The sequence below is a fragment of the Panulirus ornatus genome, chromosome 7, assembly GCF_036320965.1.
Source record: "Panulirus ornatus isolate Po-2019 chromosome 7, ASM3632096v1, whole genome shotgun sequence".
NCBI lineage: Eukaryota > Metazoa > Arthropoda > Malacostraca > Decapoda > Palinuridae > Panulirus > Panulirus ornatus.
Genome location: NC_092230.1, coordinates 6,828,844 through 6,847,230, shown reverse-complemented (window position 1 = coordinate 6,847,230; position 18,387 = coordinate 6,828,844). Strand labels below are relative to the sequence as shown.

General features: G+C 46.5%; 1 protein-coding gene across 3 annotated transcripts in view; it reads left to right on the top strand.

The window, feature by feature from the left end:
- Positions 1-18,387, top strand: part of Myo95E (Myosin 95E) — a 224,561-nt gene that overhangs the window by 120,799 nt on the left and 85,375 nt on the right. For all 3 annotated transcript variants that reach the window (XM_071663205.1, XM_071663206.1, XM_071663203.1), the window contains exon 2: positions 17,399-17,694. In XM_071663205.1, the coding sequence (XP_071519306.1) occupies positions 17,422-17,694 (273 nt within the window). In that variant the 5' untranslated portion in view covers positions 17,399-17,421. The remainder of the gene's footprint in view (positions 1-17,398; positions 17,695-18,387) is intronic.

Here is an 18,387-nt window from a genome sequence, read left to right as displayed (position 1 = left end):
CGCGTTTCCCACCTTGGCGAGGTAGCGTCGCTCCCCATATGCCACATCGATCCATTTTTATTTTTTCAGTGCACGCCGCTCGTCCTACCCTGAATATTTGGACCTTGATAATCTAATGCCTCTTGTATTCCCTCCTTCCTTTCCCTCCATGTGTGTCTTCCCTTCCCAGCTGCTCCCTCCACTCCCGACACCTTAATCTCCTTGGTCAATCTCTCTTTACTCATCCTCTCCATTTGTCCCCAACCATTCTAGTACACTCCGCCAGACTGCATTTGCCACTTGCACCGTCATTCCATTCACGAGCCACGCGCCTCACACCACGTGCTGTCCTCGGCCATGTCAACACGTGCCACCTTCCCCCTTTGCACATGAGATCCAGGGTTCACATCCACGCCTCTCTCTGTTTGGACTACGGTGCCTTCAAGCATATACCCACCTCTCTCTGCTTGGGCAGACACTGATCGCTTCTTTTACATAAAACCTCAATACACTCAGGGTCCTTGACCGCTTTTCGACCCTCTGACTCACTTCAGACCCCATGGCTTCCACTTTACTGCCACGAACAGTGGCCTAAGACAGTCCACTTTCTCAGACCATCGTGTTTCACACACCTGACTTTGGCTGAACCCTTTTAGCTATCAGTCTCTTCTTTCTCGTGCTTTTCCAAAGTGTGTTGTCCATTTGTGGATGTTCTCTTTCGTGTTCGCCACTAGAGCAGTGTCATCTGCAAACAGCAAATGACCAAAACCCCCCCACACTGTAACGCCTCGTTATCTCGTATCATCAAATGGTCGTTAGTATGGATCGTAATACAAGCGAGTCTTACTTCGCCTCCAGGGATGATGCACGGATAGGTACATGGATGGATAGACAGACAGATAGATAGATAGATAGATAGATAGATAGATAGATAGATAGATAGACCGATTCGCCTCCGAATGCCCACAAGGGCGAGAGATGGTGGCTCATCGAACCGAGCGTGGCCCTTCACGACCCACAAGACCAGCAGAACAGATAGATGTCCAGTACTGTATCACACCAGTCTATCGTGAGACGATGGAGGAGGTCATCTATCTATTTATATGGGTCATCTCGTTGATATGGGTCCTCTGGTTATCGGCTCCTTATCTTTATCTCGCCAGAGAGAGAGAGAGAGAGAGAGAGAGAGATAGATAGAGAGAGGGGCACTCACTCATGGTTCATTGTAAGAGTTAAAGTGAGAGGCCTCGGTGTGTGGAGGCCAGAGGTGTGGTGGTGGTGATGGAGGGGACTGGTGTGGTGGTGGTGGTGGTGATGGTGGGGACTGGTGTAGTGGTGATGGTGGTGATGGTGGGGACTGGTGTGGTGGTGGTGGGGACTGGTGTGGTGGTGGTGGGGACTGGTGTGGTGATGGTGGGGACTGGTGTGGTGGTGGTGGGGACTGGTGTGGTGGTGGTGGTGATGGTGGGGGACTGTGTGTGGTGATGGTGGGGACTGGTGTGTGGTGATGGTGGTGATGGTGGGGACTGGTGTGTGTTGGTGGTGGGGACTGGTGTTGGTGGTGGATGTGTGGTGATGGTGTGGTGTGGTGGGGGACTGGTGGGTGGTGGTGTGGTGGTGATGGTGGGGACTGGTGTGGTGGTGGTGGTGATGGTGGGGACTGGTTGGTGGATGGTGGTGGGATGGTGTGGTGGTGGTGGTGGTGGTGGGACTGGTGTGGTGATGGTGGGGACTGGTGTGGTGATGGTGGGGACTGGTGTGGTGGTGGTGGTGATGGTGGGGACTGGTGTGGTGATGGTGGGGACTGGTGTGGTGGTGGTGGTGTGATGGTGGGGACTGGTGTGGTGGTGGTGGGGACTGGTGTGGTGGTGGTGATGGGGGGACTGGTGTGGTGATGGAGGGGACTGGTGTGGTGGTGGTGGTGGTGATGGTGCGGACTGGTGTGGTGATGGAGGGGACTGGTGTGGTGATGGTGGGGACTGGTGTGGTGATGGAGGGGACTGGTGTGGTGGTGGTGGTGATGGGGACTGGTGTAGTGGTGGTGGTGATGGTGGGGACTGGTGTAGTGGTGGTGATGGAGGGGACTGGTGTAGTGGTGGTGGTGATGGTGGGGACTGGTGTGGTGGTGGTGGTGATGGTGGTGACTGGTGTGGTGGTGGTGGTGGTGGTGATGGTGGGGACTGGTGTGGTGGTGGTGGTGGTGGTGGGGACTGGTGTAGTGGTGATGGTGGTGGTGATGGTGGGGACTGGTGTGGTGGTAGTGGTGATGGTGGGGACTGGTGTAGTGGTGGTGGTGATGGTGGGGACTGGTGTGGTGGTGGTGGTGATGGAGGGGACTGGTGTAGTGGTGGTGGTGATGGTGGGGACTGGTGTGGTGGTGGTGGTGGTGGTGGTGACTGGTGTGGTGGTGGTGGTGGTGGTGATGGTGGGGACTGGTGTGGTGGTAGTGGTGATGGTGGGGACTGGTGTGGTGGTGGTGGTGGTGGTGGTGACTGGTGTAGTGGTGATGGTGGTGGTGATGGAGGGGACTGGTGTGGTGGTGGTGGTGATGGGGACTGGTGTAGTGGTGGTGGTGATGGTGGGGACTGGTGTAGTGGTGGTGATGGAGGGGACTGGTGTAGTGGTGGTGGTGATGGTGGGGACTGGTGTGGTGGTGGTGGTGATGGTGGTGACTGGTGTGGTGGTGGTGGTGGTGGTGATGGTGGGGACTGGTGTGGTGGTGGTGGTGGTGGTGGGGACTGGTGTAGTGGTGATGGTGGTGGTGATGGTGGGGACTGGTGTGGTGGTAGTGGTGATGGTGGGGACTGGTGTAGTGGTGGTGGTGATGGTGGGGACTGGTGTGGTGGTGGTGGTGATGGAGGGGACTGGTGTAGTGGTGGTGGTGATGGTGGGGACTGGTGTGGTGGTGGTGGTGGTGGTGGTGACTGGTGTGGTGGTGGTGGTGGTGGTGATGGTGGGGACTGGTGTGGTGGTGGTGGTGGTGGTGGGGACTGGTGTGGTGGTGGTGGGGACTGGTGTGGTGATGGTGGGGACTGGTGTGGTGGTGGTGGTGGTGATGGTGGGGACTGGTGTGGTGGTAGTGGTGATTGTGGGGACTGGTGTGGTGGTGGGGACTGGTGTGGTGATGGTGGGGACTGGTGTGGTGGTGATGGTGGGGCACTGAGCACCATATTATGCTCTTCCAACCAAACTAATACTAATTAACCTTAACTATTCACACATTAATTAATGGTTCGCTAATTCCTCTAATTAAAATCATATCTATATATCAACCACATCTCCTCCCCCCCCACCCTCACCCCTTCCCCCCACATTACGTCATAACCCAGATCTCGACGGTTGGGAAGATGATGACGTCACCCGTGTTTTGTTTTTCTCCCACGTCTCCGTGACGTCATCGAGAACGAACATGGATGCCTAGTGTCGCCAGCCAATTTGCTTTCCCTCCCCCTCTCCTAAAATGTCGGAAATTATCATTGTCCTCGTCTTCTTCTGTTTACAGAGAGACGCGTTTCCTCTCCTGCCAATTATCGAAGCATTTGATCACTCTTTCACCTCAGTAATGACCAAGATTTGGACCAAAACCATAGCAATCATTTATGCGAATTTGAATGATTAACTTGAATTTTATAGATTTATATTTCTCCTATTTTATGTCCTCGGGTTATTCTTTTTTTTCTTATTTTCTTTTTTTTTTTTGCTACTACTACATAGGCTGGGTCTCTCTCTCTCTCTCTCTCTCTCTCTCTCTCTCTCTCTCTCTCTCTCTCTCTCTCTCTCTCTCTCTCTCTCTCTCTCTCTCGCTCCATACCGCTGGCGAGTTAGCGCCAGGAACAGACGAAGAAATGGCTACACATTCAGGTCTCTAGCTCGTCATGTGTATATGTACCTCTTTTGTACAACCAGGTATTCCCAATCATCAGTCCTTCTTCAGTATATAAATCTACAAGCTCTTCCCCATTTCCATTTACAACACTGAACACTCCATGTATACCAATTATTCCCTCAACTGCCACATTACTCACCTTTGCATTCAAATCACCTATCACTATAACCCGGTCTCGTGCATCAAAACTACTAACACACTCATTCAGCTGCTCCCAAAACACTTGCCTCTCATGATCTTTCTTCTCATGCCCAGGTGCATATGCACCAATAATCACCCACCTCTCTCCATCCACTTTCAGTTTTACCCATATCAATGTAGAGTTTACTTTCTTACACTCTGTCACATACTCCCAGCACTCCTGTTTCAGGAGTAGTGCTACTCCTTCCTTAGCTCTTGTCCTCTCACTAACCCCTGACTTTACTCCCCAGACATTTCCAAACCACTCTTCCCCTTTACCCTTGAGCTTCGTTTCACTCAGAGCCAAAACATCCAGGTTCCTTTCCTCAAACATACTACCTATCTCTCCTTTTTTCTCATCTTGGTTACATCCACACACATTTAGACACCCCAATCTGAGCCAACGAGGAGGATGAGCACTCCCCGCGTGACTCCTTCTTCTGTTTCCCATTATATATATATATATATATATATATATATATATATATATATATATATATATATATATATATATATATTCATCTGTAGGTACTACATATTTCTGTGCCTTCTTGTGGTGGGCCACAGACCGACACAGTCGCCCCTCAACACAGAGACTGGACCTTAATCCCTCACCCCCCCAAGGCCTGTCCTTGACCTCATAAGGTCAGAGGTCAAACTCAGGGTCTCGGGAGTCTGGGACGAAACCGGACACACAGACCTTCGTCATGGTCCCAGGTGTCCCTACCTGTGTCCCAGATACACACTCCTTCACTGTATATATATGAAGCTATACACACTGCCTCACTGTATATATGAAGCTATACACACTCCCTCACTGTATATATGAAGCTATACACACTCCCTCATTGTATATATGAAGCTATACACACTCCCTCACTGTATATATGAAGCTATACACACTCCCTCACTGTATATATGAGGCTATACACACTCCCTCACTGTATATATGAAGCTATACACACTCCCTCACTGTATATATGAGGCTATACACACTCCCACACTGTATATATGAAGCTATACACACTCCCTCACTGTATATATGAGGCTATATACACTCCCTCACTGTATATATGAGGCTATACACACTCCCTCATTGTATATATGAAGCTATACACACTCCCTCACTGTATATATGAAGCTATACACACTCCCTCACTGTATATATGAGGCTATACACACTCCCTCACTGTATATATGAAGCTATACACACTCCCACACTGTATATATGAAGCTATACACACTCCCTCACTGTATATATGAGGCTATATACACTCCCTCACTGTATATATGAGGCTTTACACACTTCCTTACTGTATATATGAAGCTATACACACTCCCTCACTGTATATATGAGGCTATGCACACTCCCTCACTGTATATATGAGGCTATATACACTCCCTCACTGTATATATGAGGCTTTACACACTTCCTTACTGTATATATGAGGCTATACACACTCCCTCACTGTATATATGAAGCTATACACACTTCCTCTGTATGTATGAGGATGGGATTTGGGGGGAGGTGTAGGCAGTCGGTCCACAGTCAATGCAGCTGTTCATCTTCGCATAGGGATGGTTTGCAAGTTTGGTACCTAGTCTAGGGTAGGATATATATATATATATATATATATATATATATATATATATATATATATATATATATATATATATATATATTATATATATTCCTATGAGTCCACGGGGAAAATGAAACATGATAAGTTCCCAAGTGCACTTTCGTGTAATAATCACATCATCAGGGGAGACACAAGAGAGAAATATAACAGTCAGTTGATATACATTTGCAATATATATATGTTGGATTGAATATATCGGTACCACAAGAGCAAGCCCTTCATCAAATGCTTCGCTTTAGACTAATATTGATTGCCAGAGAATTTGTTTAATTTTCGGGACGTGTTTACTTTGCACGATTGGAGCAGATTCGGTCCATCCGGTCTACGGTGATGGCTTTAACGCGCGGCTGTAAAATGGGACCTTACGAAATCTTAACTTAAGGTCGAGTGTTCTGTGACCCGACCTTTCTATCCCGGAATGCGTTTTGATAGAGCCGGTGTTGCCATATTGCTTTCCAATACCAAATATATAATACTTTTCTTTTCTACTTTTTAATCAAATATCGACTTTCTTTTCTCTCTTGTCTTACCCTGATAAACACGATCTAACGAGTGCATTAAGATATCCAAACTGGTGTAGGAAGGGGATGTGAATGGATATAGTTGGAGGAAGGGTGAGGCGAATATTCAGCTGGAGTGATGTGGGTGAGGCGAATATTCAGCTGGAGTGATGTGGGTGAGGCGAATATTCAGCTGGAGTGATGTGGGTGAGGCGAGTATTCAGCTGGAGTGATGTGGGTGAGGCGAATATTCAGCTGGAGTCCTGTGGGTGAGGCGAATATTCAGCTGGAGTCCTGTGGGTGAGGCGAATATTCAGCTGGAGTCCTGCGGGTGAGGCGAATATTCAGCTGGAGTCCTGCGGGTGAGGCGAATATTCAGCTGGGGTCATGTGGGTGAGGCGAATATTCAGCTGGAGTTCTGTGGGTGAGGCGAATATTCAGCTGGAGTTCTGTGGGTGAGGCGAATATTCAGCTGGAGTCCTGTGGGTGAGGCGAATATTCAGCTGAAGCCATGTGGGTGAGGCGAATATTCAGCTGGAGTCATGTGGGTGAGGCGAATATTCAGCTGGAGTCCTGTGGGTGAGGCGAATATTCAGCTGGAGTCCTTGGATGAGGCGAATATTCAGCTGAAGTCATGGCGCGAATCTTCAGATATTGCTAATTTACATTTATCTCATAACAGACGCATCAAAATCTTTGGCCCACGATTGTAAATCGTAAATCCTACCTCATCCCAACCATGTACGAAAAAAAGAAATTTACGTGAAATGGTTGAAATAAATTTTTCTTAATAAAAAGAGAAAAAAAATCTATTTTTTTTTTATAGATTAATTCTATTGGGAATACACTAGTGTTGATATGATAGGCTTAACGACATGTTATCTATTTATTTATTTATTTATTTATTTATTTATTTTTACATTGTAATATACCAGGGTGGCTTGTCGTTTTCTATACATGAGGGTGGAGTGCCGTTTTCTATATGTTTTGTCAAATATTTGATATTTGAAGATCGTTTTTTTTTTTTTTGAGCTCTTGTTACCTTCCCTCCCCTTTGTCCTCTCATATATATATATATATATATATATATATATATATATATATATATATATATATATATATATATATATATATATATAGCGTTAATGAGATGGCCTTTAATAAGGCATTCAGTTAACATTTGTTAGTAAGACCAGCGTGTCGTTCCTTTACTATTTCATTAATTAATTCCTCTGAAAATGTTCTATTTTCTCCAAGGAAATAATGAGGTTCCCAGGATGATCAGCGCCTGGCATTTCACATTCTTTCGCTCTCTATTTTATCTTTCGTGTCACTTGAAACTTTCCCTCCCGCCTCCACGCCAAGTGACTTGGGTCCTCCTCACCGACGCGACGCGCACTGGAGACCGAAATAATATGATACGATACGAATTATTTCGTGTCCATAAAGATTATACTGTAAGCAATTTTTTTCTTTTTTTCCCATGTGGGTGTGGGGCATTGCTTGAGTCAGGGATAGTGTTCGCCAGCAGCCTTCGATTCATCTAGGGTGGGAGCCAGGGAGAGTGTTCGTCAGCAGCGTTCGCTCGTTCCGGTTACGTGAGCCAAGGGGGAGGAGTGTTTGTCAGCAGCGTTCGCTCGCTCTGGTTACGTGAGCCAAGAAGAGTGTTCGTTAGCAGTATTTGCTCGCTCCGGAACATGAGCGAGGGACAGTGTCTGTCAGCAACGTTCGCTTGCTCCTTACGTGAGACTGTCCATCAGCAGCGTTCGCTCGCTCCTGTACGTGAGTGAGGGACTGTGTCCGTCAGCAGCGTTCGCTCGCTCCTGTACGTGAGTGAGGGACTGTGTCCGTCAGCAGCGTTCGCTCGCTCCTGTACGTGAGTGAGGGACTGTGTCTGTCAGCCATTTTCGTTCGCTCCGGTTACGTGAGCCAGGAACTGTGTCCGTTAGCAGCTTTCGCTCGTTTCGATTACGTGAGCCAGGGACTGTGTCCATCAGCAACGTTCGCTACGCTCTTATACGTGAGCCAGGAACTGTGACCATTAGCAACGTTCGCTACGCTCTTATACGTGAGCCAGGGACTGTCCATTAGCAACGTTCGCTACGTTCCTGTACGTGAGCCAGGGACTGTGTCCATCAGCAACGTTCGCTACGCTCTTATACGTGAGCCAGGGACTGTGACTATTAGCAACGTTCGCTACGCTCTTATACGTGAGCCAGGGACTGTGTCCATTAGCAACGTTCGCTACGTTCCTGTACGTGAGCCAGGGACTGTGTCCATCAGCAACGTTCGCTACGTTCCTGTACGTGAGCCAGGGACTGTGTCCATCAGCAACGTTCGCTACGTTCCTGTACGTGAGCCAGGGACTGTGTCCATCAGCAACGTTCGCTACGTTCCTGTACGTGAGCCAGGGACTGTGTCCATCAGCAACGTTCGCTACGCTCCTGTACGTGAGCCAGGGACTGTATCCGTTAGTAGCGTTCCCTGGCTCCGGTTACGTGAGCCAGGGAGAGTGTTCTTTAGCAGCGTTCGCTCGATCCTTCCCGCCTCCTGGCGCTCTCCGCCCTTCCCACACACACACACACTGTCATCTCCGCTCTTCACGCCAACAACAGACTTTATAAACTCAGACGACGCTTTATATTTCTTCACTTGCCACCCCCCACCTCCAACACCTCAGAGAGAGAGACAAGCAGAAGATGATGATGGTGATAATTGGTATAGCAGAAATCCCTCGTAGGAAATGACACAATGATTAGATTTGTTGAACTTAACCTAGACGACGCCTTGTCTCCCTTGATCAGCCTTTTCCGTTTTCTATTTTTTTGTTTTTTTTGCGTTTTCCTTAATTGAACAGACAAAGCAGTTTCCCGTCTTCTCTTACAGGTTTTTTTTTCACATATTCCCAGTTACGCACTCTAATCACCTTCCCCTAGTTATACAAGCGTCTATATCGCCTTCCCATAGCTATAAATGCTCCTATATCACCTTCCCATAGCTATAAATGCCCCTATATCACCTTCCCATAGCTATAAATGCCTCTGTACCACCTTCCCCTTAGCTATAAATGCCTCTATACCACCTTCCCATAGCTATAAATGCCCCTATACCACCTTCCCATAGCTATAAATGCCCCTATATCACCTCCCCATAGCTATAAATGCCGCTATACCACATTCCCATAGCTATAAATGCCTCTATACCACCTTCCCATAGCTATAAATGCCACTATACCACCTTCCCATAGCTATAAATGCTCCTATACCACCTCCCCATAGCTATGAATGCCCCTATATCACCTTCCCCTTAGCTATAAATGCCCCTATACCACCTTCCAATAGCTATAAATGCCCCTATACCACCTTCCAATAGCTATAAATGCCCCTATACCACCTTCCCATAGCTATAAATGCCCCTTATACCACCTTCCCATAGCTATAAATGCCCCTATATCTCCTTCCCATAGCTATAAATGCCCCTATACCACCTTCCCCCAGCCTTACAGTCACCTATATAGTCACACTCGCCTCTGGTGATCCTCTGTCAAGGATTATGTGTGGAACTGGCTGGTCGTCGTGGCTCTCAACATTTGACAAGATTTGGCGTACAGTCTTCCCTGTCTCATATGCCATGCTTATGGTTTTTCTGCTCCTCTCTGTACTATGATGTCTACTTTCCCCTCCAGGCTGGTCTAATGCGGTAGGCGCTGATGGAGCGACCTCCCTACCTCTCTCTCTCTCTCTCTCTCTCTCTCTCTCTCTCTCTCTCTCTCTCTCTCTCTCTCTCTCTCTCTCTCTCTCTCTCCGGGTGGTTCTGTCTTGTCGCCCACTTTCTTCTCTCCGTAATTGGTCTCTTTCCAACCTCCCATACCATTCACTCGAACGCGGATGCTTCCACACGATACACCTCGTCTCATCTTCTCCTCCTAATGCTTGTTCTCTTTCTCGTACTGAACCTATTTCCTCTCTCAGTTCTCTTTCTCGTACTGAACCTGTTTCCTCTCTCAATTCTCTTTCTCGTACTGAACCTATTTCCTCTCTCAATCATCTTTCTCGTACTGAACCTATTTCCTCTCTCAATTCTCTTTCTCGTACTGAACCTATTTCCTCTCTCAATTCTCTTTCTCGTACTGAACCTATTTTTTGTCTCAATTCTCTTTCTCGTACTGAACCTATTTCCTCTCTCAATTCCGTGCCAGTACCTCAGAAAGGGTAGGCAGGAAGCTGGCTCAATTCAACAGTCCTAAATCATCTATTCTCCTCAAATTGCTTTCCGACCGTCTCTTGTTTTCCCCTCAGTTCCATTTCAGAACGCCAGAATTCTATCCCCACATATCCTGAGAACCACCACATCATCAGTAACACAAAGGCTAGTTAACAGAAGCAGGGGGCGCTGGATGGAGGTTGTAGGCGCCGTATCTAACCTTGTCATGCGCAGCTGTCTCATAGCTATATGGATATTATATGCTTCAATGAGGAGCAGTACTCATATTATCTAGGATTGGATTCTGGATTGGATTGGACTGTATTTTGATGGATTATTGAATGTAGTACATGATAGGATGGCAGATGTGGGGTGTCTGTGATATGGAGGTATGCAATGCAAGAGGGTCTTGACAATAGTGTTGGTGAAGAGAAGAGGTGGTGAAAACCTTGCGTAAGATGAAGTGTGGCAGAGTTACTGGAGTGGATGGGATTGCAGTTGAATTTTTCAATAAAGGAGATGATAATATTGATTGCTGGTTACTTAGTATTCTCAGTGTGTGTATGGCTGAATGGGAGGTGCCTGAGGAAAGGCAAGGGTGACAAAAGTGAGTGTTTGAACTACAGAGGCATGAGTTTGTTGAGTATACCTGGTAAGTTGTACGGGAGGGTATTGATTGAGAGGGTGAGGGCATGTACAGAGCATCAGATTGGGAGGTAAAGTGTGGATTCAGGAGTAGTAAAGAATATGTCGGTACGTCTTTGCTTCGAAGAATGTATGTGTAAGATACACAGAGAAGACTTTGCGCGTGACATTTATGGATCTGGAGAAAGCATGTGATAGGGTGGGTAGAAATAATAATAAAACCGGTGAAGTATTTCTGTCAGGAGAGCAAGGTATGTGTGCGAGTAGGAAGAGGGGAGAGTGAGTGGTTCCAGGTGAAATTGGATCTTTCGCAAGGGCGTGTGATGTCACCATGGCTGTTTAATCTGTCTATGGTTGGGGTGGTGAGGGCGGTAAGTGCAGAGATCTTGATGAAAGGGGAGGGTCTGCATGGAAAGCGAGTCGATTTATGTTTGCTGATGACACTGTTCTGATATCAAACATGAGTGAGGTATTGCAGAAGCTGATGTCTGATTTTCGGGGAAGTGTGTAAGAGGAGAAAGTTGAGAGTAAATGTGAATCAAAGTAGAATATTTGGTTTAGAAAGTGAGATAGGTTGGTTTTGAGTGTGGATTTACGCGGGTGAAGTTGAGTGACTTCAGGCAACTTGGAGTGGGTATAACAGTAGATGGAACCATGGGAGTTGATGTAAGCCATAGGGTGGGTAAGGGGGCGAAGGTCCTGGGTGCACTGAAAAAAGTGTGGAAAGAGAAATCACTCTCTCTGAGGAGAGAGATGGGTATGTTCGATGGTGTAGATTCTGAACAGTGTTGTGTGGATGTGTTAGACTAAATAAAGAACGTGTGTAAGAGGAATGATGTATTGGAAGTAAAATGCTTGAGGACAGTAAATGGTGTGAGGTGGTTTGATCCAATACCAAATGATAGGATAAGTGATAGGTGTGGTAGTAAGAAGTGTGTTTTAAGCAAGCAGAAGAGGGTGTATTGAAATGGTCTGGACGCATAATGATGGGTAAGGAGAGGGTGACAAAGAGGATATATGTGTCAGAAATGGGGGCGACAAGGAGAAAGGGGAGACCAAATTGGAGATGGAAGGATGGAGTGAAAGACACTTTGGAGAGAGCGGAGCCTGAACATGCAGGAGGGTGTGAGGTATGCATGGGATAGAGTGAATTGGAACGATGTGGTATATTGGGGTCGACGTGCTGTCAGTGGAACCAGGGCATGTGAAACGTCTGGGGTAAACCATGGAAAGGTCTGTGGGGCGTAGATGTGGATAGGGAGCTGTGGTTTCGGTGCATTGCACATGACAGCTGGAGACTGAGTCTGGACGAATGTGGCCTTTTCTTGGTCTGTACCTGGCGCTACCTCCTTACGTGGGAAACGGCAAACGAAAATACACACACACTCGTTTTTTTTTAATTTTCCAAAAGAAGGAACAGAGAAGGGGGCCATGTGAGGATTTTCCCTCTAAGGCCCAGTCCTCTGTTATATATAAATATATATATATATATATATATATATATATATATATATATATATATATATATATATATACATATATATATATATATATATATATATATATATATATGTATGTATGTATGGTGACAGGTGGCGGCAGGTGGTGGCAGCTGGCCTCGGTGTTCACAGATGGCTGACCAGTGGTAAAAGAGTTGGCTCGAGAGGCGTAACCCTCACCGATCAAACACCAGGGTGTCATAAGAGAGGGGGAAGACGCTGGGCGATATGGACCTTCGGGCCGGCGGACGGAGGGGCCAATCTCGCCTGCTCACGCCATAAATGTCGCGGCTTAAAATAAGATGAAGCCCTAACGAACACTTCCTTGTGCTGGGCCGTCTTATTGCTCTGAACCCCACACCCCACACCTCCCACACCCCAGACCCCCCCCCCCACACCCGCAACCCCACCCCCCCAGCTGCACACTCTCTTCCCTCCTTACCACCCCCCTTGCAACACTGTCCTCCCCCACCCCCTTCTCAAGCTTTTGTTTCAATATATCATTATATTTCCCCCTGTTCAATATACTTAACAATCTTTTGTTATACTTTGCCCTCAATTTAATATACCTAAATTGTATATTAATGTGTGGAAGTCGAGAGCATTATCTCGAAAAGCAAAAATGGGTATGTTTGAAGGAATAGTGGTTCCAACAATGTTGTATGGTTGCGAGGCGTGGGCTATGGATAGAGTTGTGCGCAGGAGGATGGATGTGCTGGAAATGAGATGTTTGAGGACAATGTGTGGTGTGAGGTGGTTTGATCGAATAAGTAATGTAAGGGTAAGAGAGATGTGTGGAAATAAAAAGAGCGTGGTTGAGAGAGCAGAAGAGGGTGTTTTGAAATGGTTGGGCACATGGAGAGAATGAGTGAGGAGAGATTGACCAAGAGGAGAGGATATATGTGTCGGAGGTGGAGGGAACGAGGAGAAGAGGGAGACCAAATTGGAGGTGGAAAGATGGAGTGAAAAAGATTTTGTGTGATCGGGGCCTGAACATGCAGGAGGGTGAAAGGAGGGCAAGGAATAGAGTGAATTGGATCGATGTGGTATACCGGGGTTGACGTGCTGTCAGTGGATTGAATCAGGGCATGTGAAGCGTCTGGGGTAAACCATGGAAAGCTGTGTAGGTATGTATATTTGCGTGTGTGGACGTATGTATATACATGTGTATGGGGGTGGGTTGGGCCATTTCTTTCGTCTGTTTCCTTGCGCTACCTCGCAAACGCGGGAGACAGCGACAAAGCAAAAAAAAAACAAAATATATATATATATATATATATATATATATATATGTATATATATATATATATATATATATATATATATATATATATATATATATATATATATATATACTTTTATTGCTTTGTTGCTGTCTCCCGTGTTAGCGAGGTAGCGCAAGGAAACAGACGAAAGAATAAACCCTAGGACCCTTTATTCATTTATGATATAAAGTCACAACTTACTCTTCTCTCTTCGTTTGAGGACAGAATTACGACCACAAACCCTGCTGCAACCTTACGTATCTTAGTTTTAACTACATGTGATTGTCTTCCTCTGGACCTTCTCTCTGAACTCTTTAGTGCATATGCAAGTGTAGCGAAGAAATGCAAGTGGCTTAGTCTGCTCCGGGCCTAGACTCCGCTTTGGCCAATATGCTCAATGATCCCTTATCAATAAGAGTTGAATGCCATCGTGTCCTGGTAGGACTCTTTACAGGTGGAGCTGTGGTAACGGGTCAGGTACAGGGTTGACTCCCAAGTGTCTCTCTCTCTCTCTCTCTCTCTCTCTCTCTCTCTCTCACACACACACACACACACACACAGACCGATTCCTGTAGCAGGGGTTTTTCTTTTTTCCATTCCAGATAATGTTGGTATCATGGACTCCTTTTCATTGTTTCCCGTCCTCACTACATTGCCTTTAGTTGGCGTGAAAGCCATTCATTCGTGTGTGTGTGTGTGTGTGTGTGTGTGTATGTGTGTGTGTGTGTCACACCAACTTGGCAGTTGGTTTAGATCTCCTTGTGAGGCGATGCGGTCTTCCTGCTTCGCCTCCCTCACGGACTCGGCATCATCTGCAGACATATTCAAGATAGAACAAGAAGGGTTATGGCTCCAAGGGCGCGGCCCTGCGGCACGCCCTTCGTGACCTCAGTCCATTTCGAGGTGGCTATGCTGAGAAACGTCCTCTGGTCTCTCCTACTGAGGTAGTGTTGTGTGTGGTGAAGCGAAATCTGTCCCTCTACCCTACCTGAAAATCCAGCCTTTTTTCTTGATCTTTCCTCTCGTGTGGTAGTGTCAAATGCTTTCTGACGGTGTGGAAACGCCTAGCATAACCAGAGCAAAAGGATCCTCCATGGAGTCTTACACTTATGTTAGAAGCAGGTGAGTTATTACCCAAGTCAATTGGTCTATTCATTACGGAAAACGTTGACCTGGTCCAGGGGAACGAAGCCATGGCAAAGATACGGAATGGCTTCGTTAGCATCTGTATTTACGATCGAATACGCAGTCCACGTTCAGTTTTACTGATAAGAGAAGCGGAGGTTCTCTAACAAATTGACATGAACACTGAAGACATGCTAGTCGTAATAAACGGAATGAAAGTAAATAAAACGGCAGCTCCTGATAAGTTGTATCCGAGAACAGTGAAAAAGGCGAAACATGAGTTAGTGAAGCCCTTGGCTGCCCTCTTTTCAGGAAGTCACTTGTTACAGGTAAAGCTTCAGATGAAGGGAAGTTTACCAAATGTAACACCGATATTTAGATGAGTTAATATATCACTGCCCAGAAATTTTCGTACTATAAGTTTAACGTCTGTTGTTGGGAAACTTGTGGAAACCATCCTTTGAAATGGAATTGTAAACCTTTTAGAAGGACCATCACTTGATAAAGTGTCTAGTCTCGCTCTTAGCCAGATTAGGCCAGGTTTCATCTGTGAAAATCTGTGTCCACCACTGTAGCAACATCCGGTTGACTTTCCCTAATTCGGTTCTTGAACTGTATTTCTTTCCCAGCGATGACCAGTGTGGCTTATATGGTGGAAGATGATGTTCATGTGGCTTTCCCATCACTAAGGTACTGTGGCTTTCCCATCCCTTGGTCTGTGATGTGTCCCTGTGCTGTTGGATGCTGATGGCGTCTTCCCATTCTTTGTCCTGTGACTGCACTCCTTCCATTCTGGCTCGATCAATCCTCTGTGACGCGTCTTGCGTTTACGCCGAGTTAGTCCTTGCCATGATTGGAAAATGGATGACGTCCAGGAGAGAAAGGGTAACACGTACACACCTGGGGAGTGTGGGAAAGAAGTGCAGTTTAGTGCGATGGTGATGGAGACTTGGGGGTTTGGAAGATGCAAGTCGGTGCTCTTTTCTCCGGGTGGTTTCGGTGTATAAATTTACATTACGCCAGTGTTATATTAGCTGGGGGTGTGATGGGGGGTTAGGGGGTTGAGAAGATGGGGGGGGGAAATGGGGGGGTGAGGGGGAAGGGGTTTGTATCTGGTAATGGAGGTTGCTGAAGCGTGAGGAGGTTGGGAGAGGGGTTGATGTGGGGTTGGGTGGATGGGGGGTGGGTGGATGGTGGGTCCGAGGGAGAAAGAGAGAGAGAGAGAGAGAGAGAGAGAGAGAGAGAGAGAGAGAGAGAGAGAGAGAGAGAGAGGATCATCATATGTTTCATGGCTTTGTGTGGGGTTGAGGAGTCTCTCTCTCTCTCTCTCTCTCTCTCTCTCTCTCTCTCTCTCTCTCTCTCTCTCTCTCTCTCTTTCCCTCTCCCCATTTCACAACACGTCCACCCATGCATTGCGGTGTTCATTCATCTTCGGCTCGAATAGCGCTTGTAAAGGGTTTCGAACCCGGGGTCGTCGTGAGTGAAGGGCCGGGAGGGGGGATTAAAGAGCACCACTGCTCTTTAATTTAATATATATATATATATATATATATATATATATATATATATATATATTTATTTATTTATTTATCCCTGGGGTTAGGGGATTAAGAATACTTCCCACGTATTCCCTGCGTGTCGGAGAAGGCGACTAAAAGGGGAGGGAGCGGGGAGCTGGAAATCCTTCCCCTCTCTTTTTTTTTTTTTTTTAATTTTCCAAAAGAAGGAACAGAGGGGGCCAGGTGAGGATATTCCAAAAAAGGCCCAGTCCTCTGTTCCTAACGCTACCTCGCTAACGCGGGAAATGGCGAATAGTTTAAAAGAAAGAAAAGAATATATATATAAATATATATATATATATATATATATATATATATATATATATATATATATATATATATATATATATACACCAGTTTACCCCCCTTTTACAGGTATAACTGGTATATTTCTCAGGTAAAAAGTACATATATAACTATAAGGATCTAGGCTGGATTACCTGCGTCAGAAAACCAATTCGCTCACGGGCAAAAGTATAATTTAGCGCGAGATAGAATAGTTATCCCTGACACCCACCCAACACCTCCCCCTTACCCACCTGATGAAAGTCGTAGAAAACGGTGCATTTATCATCTCCCCCCAGAGAAACACACTCGACATTTTCTCTGTGTGTTGGGGGGTTCGGTGGGGGTTTTTTTGGGGGGGGGAAGGTGAATCGGTGGGTTGTGGGGGTGTGTGTGGGTTGTGGGGTTGTGGGGGGGTGTGGGGTTAGTATATTTTCTACTGTAGACTTGCTGAACATTTCTCAAATGTATCATTTTCAGTTATCATTTATTCATACTTATGATAAATTATTTATTTATATTATTGATCAGCCTCTGTTTATGTGTGTAATAACAATTCTTCTTTTCCCTCTCTCCCCTCCACGCCCTCCCCTCCACGCCCTCCCGCCTCCCCTCCACGCCCTCCGCAGTGGTGAGCGGGCGTGGGCGGGACATGAGCCTACGCGGGCGTGCTAGCGGCCTCTCATCGCTCGGCTGCCAGAGTTCGGTGGGCGGCATGGGTTGTGGGTCGGGTGGCCATTTGATCGGCTCTTCCTGTAGTTCGAGCAGCGCGTCGAGGGCGGGGTCCTCGGGCTCGCTGGTGGGCGTGGGCGTGCCCTCCCTCGAGGGGGAGGTGGGCTGCCCGGACTGCGCCGCCCTCTACCCCATCACGGACGACGCCCTCCTCCACAACCTGCACACCAGATACAAGAGAGACCAGATCTATGTAAGTCACCCCTCTAAAAGGGGGAGGGAAAGAAAGAAAACCTTTGTCCTGCCTCGTTTTCTTCTTCGTCATCGGTGTAAGGTTTACCCTTATCTTACCTCTTGGCCGTTTTCTTTATAATCTATGTGGTTTACCCCTTTTAGCTTTCCCGTTTTCTTCATGATCTATGTGATTTACTCCTCTTATCTTTCCCGTTTTCTTCATGATCTATATGATTTATTCCTCTTATCTTTCCCGTTTTCTTCATGATGTGTGTGATTTACTCCTCTTATCTTTCCCGTTTTCTTCAAGATCTATGTGATTTATTCCTCTAATCTTTCCCATTTTCTTCTTGATAATAGATGTAAGCTACCCGTTTTCTCCTACGTAATCTATGTAAGTCACCCCATCTTATGTTTCCCGTTTTCTTCTTCGTAATAATCTATGGAATTTACCCCTGTCCCTTCATCTTTCCCGTTTTCTTCGTCTTAAGCAGTGTAAGTTAACCCCCTCATCTTCCTCGTTTTCTTATTCATAATCTAAGTTATCCCCTCATTGTTCCCATTTTCTTGTTCATAAGCTTTGTAAGTTAACCCCTTCCTCGTTTTCTTGTTCATAAGCTATGTAAGTTAACCCCCTTCCTCGTTTTCTTGTTCATAAGCTATGTAAGTTAACCCCCTTCCTCGTTTTCTTGTTCATAAGCTATGTAAGTTA